General features: G+C 48.7%; 4 protein-coding genes across 4 annotated transcripts in view; 3 read left to right on the forward strand and 1 right to left on the reverse strand.

Annotated features, from left to right (window-relative positions):
• Window positions 1-24: 24 nt before the first annotated feature.
• On the forward strand, window positions 25-1,380 carry FOXG_08870 (uncharacterized protein; the record flags this gene model as incomplete). The annotated part of the gene is made up of 2 exons (XM_018387897.1): window positions 25-620; window positions 678-1,380. The coding sequence occupies 2 exons, from the start codon at window positions 25-27 to the stop codon at window positions 1,378-1,380; spliced, it is 1,299 nt and encodes a 432-aa protein (XP_018245856.1).
• An 866-nt stretch (window positions 1,381-2,246) lies between these two features.
• On the reverse strand, window positions 2,247-5,264 carry FOXG_08871 (uncharacterized protein). Its single transcript, XM_018387898.1, has 3 exons — window positions 4,285-5,264; window positions 2,621-4,233; window positions 2,247-2,526 (listed from the first exon to the last, which is right to left on the reverse strand). The coding sequence occupies exons 1-3, from the start codon at window positions 5,145-5,147 to the stop codon at window positions 2,339-2,341; spliced, it is 2,664 nt and encodes an 887-aa protein (XP_018245857.1). The 5' UTR covers window positions 5,148-5,264; the 3' UTR covers window positions 2,247-2,338.
• A 1,867-nt stretch (window positions 5,265-7,131) lies between these two features.
• FOXG_08872 (uncharacterized protein) lies at window positions 7,132-8,183 on the forward strand (the record flags this gene model as incomplete). Its single annotated transcript, XM_018387899.1, has 3 exons — window positions 7,132-7,272; window positions 7,325-7,422; window positions 7,475-8,183. 3 exons carry the CDS (start codon window positions 7,132-7,134, stop codon window positions 8,181-8,183), a joined length of 948 nt encoding a protein of 315 aa, XP_018245858.1.
• Window positions 8,184-10,402: 2,219 nt separating this feature from the next.
• The window catches only part of FOXG_08873 (uncharacterized protein), a gene marked incomplete at both ends in the record, with an annotated part of 1,982 nt that continues 1,297 nt past the window's right edge, over window positions 10,403-11,087 (forward strand). The window contains one exon of the mRNA XM_018387900.1: window positions 10,403-10,969. Coding sequence (XP_018245859.1) covers window positions 10,403-10,969 — 567 coding nt within the window. The remainder of the gene's footprint in view (window positions 10,970-11,087) is intronic.

Below are 11,087 nucleotides of genomic sequence, written 5' to 3' on the forward strand. Positions count from 1 at the left end.
GTAGCATCAGAGAAAGCAACCGCCATGATGCGCTCCCGACAATCTTCCAATTACGGAACCGAGATCGAAACCGAACCGTTCCCACCCATCGAAGATGCATCACCACGCAGTAACAATACAGCCTCTTCTTTGCGCGTTGAGAATCGTCCAACCGCCTCATCATCGCTAAGCGGTCGACTTCGTCGCGTCTCCGCAAGCTTCGAAGTGTCTAACCCCCCCGAGGGCTTCATGGCCGCAACAGGAACCATCTGTTCATCCATCTTCACACGCCAAACTGTGCCGCCTACTTCCTCGAACCCTCCAGTACTGATGCAACAAAGCCCCGATGCTGGAGGTCCTTCGAGACAGAGCACATTTCCTGCCATTAATGATGAGGTGCCTCCTGAAGAAAAGGATCGCCCGAGCGCGGCATTGGCGAGCCGGGCTCTCACGGGAGAACCAGCTACTGCTGCCCCTTTCGCTAATGGATACCATTTCCCTCCTAAGCACTCCGCTTGGCAATCGACAATGTCTGGCTGTATCGCGTTCTGGAACTATTTCTTGACGCCTCTGGGCTTCTGCGTTACGATCTATGGCCTGAATGTTGTTGCTTGGGGAGGCATGCTCTTCCTGCTCCTCTGGTAAGGCGACGCCTCTCTAGCCATCATCGTACAAGAATTTTGCTGACTCTATCGCAGCAATGCCTCCCCTGCCATGTGCCACCCGTCTTGCAATGATATCAACTCGCCCAGGCGAAAATGGATTGAATGGGACTCGCAGATCCTCAACGCTCTCTTCTGCGTTACAGGTTTTGGGCTTGCTCCCTGGCGATTCCGCGACCTTTGGTTCTTATATCAATACCAAGTGCAAGGGAAGGAGATATTCCTCCGGCGGCTGGGTGGAATTCACCGAGGCTGGTTCCGACTCCCTGGCTCCGCAGAGCTCCACCCTAAGATAGGGCCGGAAAACGTGTCAAGCTCACCTCACCTCGTCTCGTCTATAGCCTGTCCATATCCCAAGGATAAGATTCCCGACGCCCCCCTGACCGGTCAACGCGCACCGGCCACGCCAATTTGGAAGTTGGGCGCCGTAATCTGGCTGATGGTCTGGAATACCTTCTTTCAGTGTTGTCTCGCCGGCTTCATGTGGGGAATGAACAGATATAACCGGCCCAGCTGGGCGACCGGGCTCTTTGTCGGCCTCGGGTGTATGGTTGCCGCTGTCGGGGGAATCATTATATTCATTGAAGGAAAGAAGGTCAAGGGCATCGAGGGAGTCCCCATCAGCGACAAGGATATCCAGAAACTTCAAGAGGACCGAGAGAAGGGAATTTGGCATTATAATAACATCAAGGACAAGGATTTAACAGAAGATGCAAAAAAGAAGGTAGCCAAAAAATGAGGGTTGTTTTAGGAAACGGAATTTTGGAACTACTTTGGCGCAAGAATGAATGTCTTCTTGAACTAGATGACTTACACACATCCTCTCAATTCAATCTTTACAAGTTAGGCAAGCCTTGGAGCCATTCATTTGGTTTGTTCGATAAGAGTCGCTCTTATCACCTAACCTTTTCGTAGTTATTTAACCTTGCACATTCGTTCGTGGTGTTTTACTGCTGCTCCTCATGGCATTTCCAACATCACTTGAGTGCTCGATGTACAGGGTAAAAGAGTTTTGCCTACAGTATGGATAGAAGATAACTCTAGATTAAGGGAGGGAAGTAATTAATCAGAAGGATATGAATACGCAGATAAGTGGCTAAATCGTCGAGGAATCGTGGTCGCGGAGAGTCGTCGCTACTGAGTGAAAGACACTACAGAAAGTCTTTTTCTCCTCAAATTTGCTATGGTCAAAAGGGTCAAAGTGACGATAAAGGAGCTAAATCCGGCCATAGGTTACGAACCTAATGGCTAAGCGTTCAGGGTATTTATCCCTCAGCTGAGGGTTTCTCTAATGGCTTGCGATTGCAATTTCCTTGTGGAAACCCATTTAAATTAGGATTGTAAGCGATAAGTATGCCTCTGCTGCTGTAGTCGGACGCCAAGCCTGGAGCCGCAATCCCTCCTTCATTTCGTGGTTCCAGCTGCCAATGAAACCCCATTCGGCACGCCGCTGACCTACTTATTTGTGTAGGTACTATCTCACTCATCTTCGCGGCGGCCAGTATCTCTGTTGCTCCAGCTCCGGCTATCATAGGCATTGAGTGCCTCTGCAGATGTTGGCTGAAAGCTCATGGATAACCTTTAAATGATTTGTATGATGAGTAATGCACCATTAGATTCCTGTCATGTCGTAGACATGTGACAAGGTGGTATTGGGCTAGCTATATTTGGGAGCCTGCATATATTCGAAGGAAAAGTTACTTAGAAACTAAAGCATTCCACCTCCGCACAGCCTCTTGCCTCTCCTCTACGGGAGCCTCCCGCCAGTCATTAATACCCTGTCTCAGCCGGATCAACAGAACCTCTGCTTTTAGCTTTGTAAGGTGATGCTTCGCTAGTTCTTTCTCGATGCCTTTAAGTGTGTAACCTGGCAGCCCAAAGATTGCTTTGCTGTGTCAGCTGCTCGTCTGTTCTAGTGCCGGCTTTGCGCAACTGCAATGATCATTGCCCAACATGGAAGAATCATAGAAAATACTCACCGGAGCCCAAATTACTGATGAATCCTAGACCACCGCGCAACATACCCTTACCTAAGCCCCTTGCGCCTCGTTGCTTGGTATCGTTATAAGGCTTTGTAACCAGTCCACTGAAGGCTTCCCAAATCCCTAACGTGAACTCCTTCCCAGCTGTCTTAAGTCCGCTTCCAAGTCCCGTGATCTCATCGCGCCGTCGCACCTCTATGCCAGCAAACCCATGTGATGGGGCGTTGTGAAACCCGTTGGCGACGTTATAGATGAGTGCCACGGGAGCTTTGGCGCCGGCCTTGGCCAAGTCGCATGCATATCTTCCGGTGGCACGGATGACGTAGTAAGCGCGGCCGTTTTTGCCTTCTTCATGAGCTCGCCACGAGGCCTTGTGCCTGTTGCGGATAGAAGGTACTATGTTAGAGGCCGCTATAGTCGGATCACCGTTACGAAGTGACTTAGTAGCCAACCTTATTGCGATGTTCTCCATCTCCATAGTCGTTAGGGCAGCCGGTCCGATGACAGGTCTCAAGATGCCGTCATGAGCTTGGTGTTCTTCTGTAGGAGTGAAGTGACTTTTTGAACTCAAGCGTCTCCTTGACGGCCTCGGTGGAGCCGGACTTTTCAACCGTTGCAAGTAGTCAGATGTTGCGGTACCCACGGCGGCGACAAAGCCCGAGGCTGCAGCTATGACGCCGGTGATGGGCTCCTCGGCGCCTTCATCCACATACCAGTGCTTATGACGAAGTAACTTGAGGTCTGCTGGTTGAATCAACCCTTGGTCAACAAGACAGGAAGCCGTGAAACCGCTGAGATGGGCTCCCGTTTTCCTGTGAAGCCAGGTTGCGAGCCTCTCTGGGCAGATATCGCAGCGCAGCTTGTCCACTTCCAAGCGATCAGTGATATCCATAGCCGCTTGGACCGCTCCATCCTCTTCTGCAATATGCCCTGCCATCTCTTGTGCCACCTCCTGAACTTCTGGTTGCAGTGCTAAGGTAATACTCTCTGCTAGAATCTCCGCTGTCAACTCCTTGAATGGTACGGATGTCGGACCGGCACCAGCCCTTGCCACCATTTGGCTCCAGAAAGGTTGGTCACCGAAGAAAGGAATGATTACTGTCGGTTGACCAGCGGCGATGCCAGCTGCCGTCGTACCTGCACCGCCATGGTGCACAACCACAGAAACGCGCTGAAAAAGCCAGTCATGTGGGCAATTGCCGATGAGATACACACCGTCAGGGACGTCACCTCCCGCACCAACACCCCCCCAGCCTTTTGACACGATGGCACGAACACCGGCAATCTCGATGGCCTGAAAGATGAGTTGAGTGAGAGCTTGCGGATCGTCCACAACAATAGAGCCGAATCCAACATAGATTGGAATTGGACCAGTCTCGAGAAATTCGACCAAGTCTGGAGGAGGCGTGTACGAATGTGCGAGGGGTAGAAAGGAAAACCCTGTGATGTTAAGATGAGAAGGCCAGTCGAATGGCTTAGGTAGCAGAGACTCAGACCAGAGGTAACTATATGGGACTCGTAGCCTCGAGAGTAGCTGATACCCCCACATTGGGCTGACCGGGTCGAGGTGTAGCGTTTGGGTGCGAAACTTGTTGATCAAGTCTCCGAGGCTTAGATAGAGTTAGCGGTCCACATCTCTGATTGTTTCGCGCCATACTTGCCCTTGCCAAGTCAGCAACTCTGTCATCATGAAAGAGAGGTAGTTGGCCACTCTTGCATCAGCATCTCCGTAACTCATCGCAGCCAAGGGATGAGGGAATGCCTTCGTTGGTGACCAAGGCATGGTGAAGACCATATGTAGCGGAATGCTCAACTTCTCCGCGCAGTGAATGTGAGCCATGGATGGCGGATTAGCTATGATAACATCTGCGATAAAAAGGTCCTCTGCACATTGGACATTAGCCGCCGTTACTCCTTCTCCCATTCCATCACCAGCCTCGATACAGCTCCGCCAGGCGCCATTGATAATCTCCGCCATCTCTCGTCTCCTCTTGCCCACCTCCCCTCCTTTAAAGCTTTCCCGGCTAGGGATTAAGCCAGGGTTCTTGACCATATATGCCATCAGAGCTTCTGGATCGCCGCGAATGCTGAAGAACTCGACGCCTTGTGCCTCGACAAAATCCTTAAAGACGGGGTGGGTGCAGATTCTGATGCGATGGCCGTGCGGTGGCTTCATGAGTATTTGAGCGATAGGAATGAATGGCTGGACGTCGCCTCTTGACCCAACGATATGGATGGCGATGTTAAGACGCGGGCCGCAGGTTGGCTTCTCGACGTCTGGCAGAAACGCGATGCTGTTCGTCCTTCGCGGCTTCGAAGGCTCCAGATGTTCAACGCCTGGCAGCTCGCCGGCAAAGGACCCCTGGAATCGGTCGCACCATGTCGCCAGAGCCTGCGGGTTGTCGTGGAACTGGATCCGTACGCGTCCGTCGCTTATGACGTCGCTTGATGGCCCGTTGCCGATATTCACGTCGTCAATCGCGACATGGCCTGGCCCGTGAGATTTGATGCGGTTGAGTGCCATTGTGAAGCGCCTCCAATTGAGTAGACTCGGCCAGCATTGACTCGCAGCTGGCGCACCTCTGCTCCGACTCGACCGTCTAAGTGATGGTTATCGGAATGCGTTGGGCTTCGGCGTCGGCATTGTCGTTAGCGCGAGCCCAGAGATATGGGCACATGCAGCAGAGACTTCCTGGATTAATAATGTGGAGTTGCCCTCGCCGATAGCTCCATTTTCACATGAAATCATCCTAAGGCATGTGGTGGTGATACTGTAGCTTTAGTGCTTTGTCCGTCCAATCTCAGAAACTCAATGAAGTGGACTGTTTTTAAGTTTCCTTAGCTCGGGTCGTATTCGTCGGCTGTGACGAGGTTTTCCTTACCATCTGTTTCATTCACTTTTGATCCTATTGGTCGGACAGCCCGTTTGCTAGAGCAGCCTTAGTGGTTGCGATGTGACAAGTCAGCTTAAGCTAGTCAACTGTTTTTATTCATTCATTTAGTTAGAAACCATGAATGTACAGGCTGCAAGGGTCTTCATGTTATTTTTTGTACGTACAAGTCACATCAGTCTTCTTATAGGCTAAACAATGATATCTTGGAAGCTAATTAGGGTACTAAACACCAGATAGTAGGAGACTTCTATGTGTATACAATATCTATGATACAGTGTGTACCCAGTAAGTAAAAGAAATAACATTACAGACCCCTGCGGCCTGTACCCATACTATGGCTACCTTAGATGCTTGTGCCGCCTTAAAGGGATATGTAAAGACATTAGGCCGCGTAGTTGATGTCCAACATCCGTATCAGGGAAGTTAACTCAAGTCTTCAGCCAAGCTCGTCTCATTACGCTATTGACATGAGAAGCAGGCAGCTATCAACTCTACGATACGATTGCCCTACGACATGGACATTTGGAGAGTAGTAAGAAATCTGGATAAGAAAATGACTGTGCATGGCTGCCAGAACCTCGTGGCGGACCATCCTAGTTGTAGACGACTCTAGATCGTCGGATTCCCCGAGGGAACGGCCCTCACAAACATCAAGAGTTGCAGATAGATGGAAGCTCAAGCCTCAAAATCGCCCGCGATTAATCCCGTGAAACAAAAGCTGTCACCAGGTATACATGTCCTTATGGATTTCAGCGTCAGGAAGGGTGATCGCCCAACAATTAATTCTAAATTTAAAAAGATTTTCAAACGTCTACAGGTAGCGTCCGGTGATAAGGCAATGCAAGTTTATCAAGAGTTTGATTGATATCACCGCCCAATGAGTGTGCAAGAACCGTTGTACGTGAGGTAAGTTCCTAAGAACATGGATTTCCCCAGGATTTCCCCTCGTCTCGTTCTTTTGCACTTCACAGTACTCCTTTCCTCGAAGTGACCAACGGCGTTTTATGGAAATCCAGAGCAAAACTAAGCCGAAAACCTAAATCTGGACTTGACGTTGCAGTTGGCTGCTTGTGGCGCGAAATTACCTTTGTTCTAGGCTCCCTTCATTTTCTCTGCTTTGTCACTCTCTCCCCACCCTGGGGATAGTGCCTAAAATCTGTTCACTAATCTGAACAAGCACCGCAGCCGAGGCCCATCAACTCACATAATCTAGTGCCAGCTTGTACCAGAAGTACCACAGTGCCATCTCGAAATATTCTTTTGCCAGTCATAAAAGCGACTGTGTTTATATTGTAACTGCTTCTCGTTCAGCGTTATTAATCTCGCGGACCGCTTCATTTTACCTTTAGTCTTTCCTCGTTCTGCTGTTCAGTCCCATCGACCTCCTTCATGTTAATCAACATTGCTATCATTTGTCAGCTTAGACTCATCAACTCCCACTTGTACGCACTGTTATAATACCTGATATATAACCCAAACGCTTCTTAACTGGATGGTAATACGATCTGCCCGCCCTAAAATACCAGCAATTGGTTTAAATAGTCCGCCCTCTACTCCCACCGAGGACAGAAAATCGACAATTTCTAGGAGAACCCCTTAAGTATGAAGTCAGTCATGCATCGCACCTCAAAACGTGCCAACTCCAGCGCTGCCACGATTCACCACCATCGTCATGCTCCTCGCACTGTGGATATAGATGGCAGACATAAGCGTGTCTGGAAGGCTTGCGAAAGATGTCGAGTGAGAAAGACCAAGGTATATCCTCGTTCTACATTAGGCTCTAACCCTCGTCACTGACAAGGAAAAGTGTGATGGTGAGTTTCCCTGCAAGCGATGCAAGGACGATGGTTTGGTCTGCACTGCAACCATCAGAAAGAAGACGAAGTATAAGCAGCTGCCGCAAGGGTATGTAAAGTTACGCCTACACAGTTCCATACGTAACTGACACCAAAGCTAGATACGCCGAAGTCCTCGAGAACACCCAATTTGCTTTCATCGCTACCATCCACAAGCTCTATTCGATGGTCCTAAACAACCAGCCCTGGGAGTTAGGCGAACCTGAACTGAACAACCACGGCCAACCCGTAATACACAGCATTGCCCAGAAGCTGGGATGCATCAGACCTCAGAGCGATGTCGAGCTCTGCGTGCATTCGGTATTTCCCGAAACCGAAGCCAGTTTAACTGAGCCGGCCCCCCAACTCGAGGGCCAGCAGGATGATAATGGCAAGCAGATGGAAGATAAGGACGCGGACGGTTCCGTGTGTGACCGAACCGACCGGGCGTCATTGTCGCCTCAGACCCTTACCAACAACACCAATGACTTCGGTTTTGCCCCTCCACTCCCCGATATTGATGCGGCGGCCAAGTGCCCTCCACAGTCGCCCTTAATGTCCAGCTTCCCCGCCTGGCTCATTACTGGCAAATCCCAGCTCAGCAACCTGACCATGCAGTTCATGCAGCAACCTAACTCCTTGAACAATGTCGACCTACGGCACCAGAGACTTGTCGGGTCCCAGATTAGCACCATCAGTCCTCATGTCCTGTCGTGCCGCAACCCCGAAGTCATGATGGGCGTGGAAGATGCCATGACCTACTTTACATACGACGGCGAATACATGCGACAATGGCCATGGCTTGGGGGCTTAATAGGAAATTACAGATAACAACCCAGCACTGCAGATTTATTTATTTTACATGGATAAAAGAATCTAGGGCTTCAGCTTCTAATCTACCCTAGGAACTACTTAAACTCATTTAGGTTTTTAAACTTATAACCCTTATATGATACTGATCAAACATACTAATAGCTAGTTGACTTATCTTATTAAGAAGATTTATTTTAGGTAGTTTTTTAATATTTTAATGCTAAGCTTTTATTAATTATATATATTTTAATTAACTTATAACGTGTTTAATAAGCGAGCGACGCAGTTAAGTGAGACGTCTTTACCAGAGATAAATCGCCACCTGGTTTAATAATAGTATAGCACGTAGAATGGCTCTATGTATTAGACTTAATATTATCGCCGCTAGACTCAGTATTGCGAAGTTCAGTGAGATTAGGGGCTTAAGTAATGGCTATACCGGTAGCTTGCCATGTCCCCAGCTGAGGGTTGGCATTGATTAGCGAGATGAACGCTCCACGAACGCGATTGACGAAGCCATTGCCGGAAGATATCGCTGGGGATGAGGCAGATGGGGGTTCTGACATTGCGATTGATGCTGTTCACTTTCTTTGGCGTCTTGTGGTTGGTAAAACTAGGGGCGCGCCAGTCTATGAATGACGAATCTAATTTAATCTTACTGTCTCGGAGGGGTCGGCTTTGACTTCTTCCTCGACTAGGGCACTTGTCTCAATACAGGATGCCTTAGCTCGTTCGCTTACCCAGGACTGTAACCAATCCTATCAGCGCGATAAGACCGAAACTGAGTCCGTGGGTTGGAGCTGATAAGACCGAGAATCTGGATCATGGGCCCGAGAGTACGCGTTTAGAAAAAAGTCAATCGATTGTCCAAATTCAGGTTTGGATTTTAATACTACCTAATTTAGGTTTCATACCTTTGCAGTACCGGTTGTATAAAAGATTGGATGCCGTTTTTAACTCAACGAACCCGTAAGACCCTCGCAGACACGACCCAAAAGATGCGAGGTGCATTGACTAAAAGAACAAACCTGACTCAGAACAACCAGGCTACCCTCTGCGCCATCCCTTGGCCTTCTGCTATGTGATTTAGAATGTTTAGCTACCAAGTTCCGCCCTGAGCGGAAGTTCTATCCCTAATTCAAGCAGAACTAAGACAAGGGTAAACGTAAGTAATAAGGTCAGTACCAGAAAGGGTCTTGGCTGTGACTAGTTCATATCACTTATTGCTTCTTGCGTACTAGGTAAATATACAAGGGCAACGGCTTTTTAAGAATTGATGTCACGTATCTACATCTTGTTACAGCATTGTGGCCACATCGCTGATTATGCCGTCGAGATACGCCATCGCTGTTCACGAAACCGGGAACGAGATGGTAGGCTGACAAATTGTGCTTTTTCCATGCGCTCTGTGTTGTATTCTTAGTAGGTCTGGATAAAAGACTTATAACACCATGAATTGTCGATACTCAAAGAATGGATACATAAACGTGACAAGGCATTTCCTACCTGTCTTTCACGATAGAAACAAGTTTGAATCTAGTTCTACCTTATGAAAAGGTTCCCGATAAGTACTGGTTCTATCTCCATATATTAGAGGCACCCAATAACTAAACAAGGGCAGTATAATACTTTCGAGAAACATTATAAGATGAACACTGCCTTGCCAAGTCTTTAGCGTAGTGGTTTATGCAAGGCAGTCTAATAGAACCCTGAGTAAATAGACATATCATACCCTATTGACACTTGCTTAATATGGGGCACCAATTACACATGCTCTACCCCTAAGGTATCAACAGAAATTTACCTCGGTATTCTCATACGGCACAGCATCATGGTCGAAATTGCGGGGTGAGGGTCATAAATTAGCACTTCGAATCGCAACCTTGTTTGGGACACCAACATGATGGTCTCTATTAGAAATTGCCATATTTGACAAGACCGAGACGCGAAAAAACAAGCGTTGCGCTTTTGGGATACACGTCCGGTCAGCGCTGGTATCAGCCGGATCTAGAACCGCAAATGAATATGTCGATCCTCGCCGATCTTGGAGCATTCGGGGTCGGGACAATGTCCGGTGCAGGACAATACAAATGCCGAAGGAAAGTCATAAGGCATTGACTTGGAGTAGGTATCCGCAATGGCTACGTTTGTCATATATTTAAAGACTTTAGTCTCCGGTTGTTGGCTGTTTGGATTAGTGCTTCATTGTGTATCCTTCAACTACCTCCTCATTTACAATGAGACCCACCAATATCTTGGCCGCCGTTAGCGCCGTCGCATCCGTCGTCGGAGCAGTAGACCTCACTGGCTACGAATATGTCGTTGTCGGATCAGGAGCCGGTGGTGGTCCTCTCGCCGCTCGGCTCGCCCTAGCTGGACATAAGACACTGCTCATCGACGCAGGTGACGACCAAGGCCAGAGCCTTAACTACACAGTACCAGCTTACTCAGCGAGGGCGTCTGAGGACGAAGACATTGCCTGGAACTTCTTTGTCAGACACTATGCCGATGACAAGAGACAAGCCCAAGACTATAAAACGACCTATGAAACACCTGATGGCGGCGAATACACCGGCCTCGATCCGCCTAAGGGCTCCACTATCAAGGGAACCTTATATCCTCGAACCGCCACGATAGGTGGCTGTACTGCTCACAACGCTCTCATTGCGCTATATCCATGGAAGAGTGATTTTGAGTATATCGCAAGCCTGACAGGTGATACTTCCTGGTCTGCTGATAATATGCGCAAATATTTTGTCCGTCTTGAAGATAATAACTACCTCTTGCCTGGAAAGCCCGGCCACGTTATAATGGCTGGCTAAGCACAGAAACTGCCCCGCTCAGCATTGCCCTTCAAGATCTCAGCTATTAAGCTTGATTACTGGAGAGCATTTGCCTTGCAACTGACTGACAACATCATCA

This window comes from Fusarium oxysporum, chromosome 9, assembly GCF_000149955.1.
Source record: "Fusarium oxysporum f. sp. lycopersici 4287 chromosome 9, whole genome shotgun sequence".
Taxonomy (NCBI): Eukaryota; Fungi; Ascomycota; class Sordariomycetes; order Hypocreales; family Nectriaceae; genus Fusarium; species Fusarium oxysporum.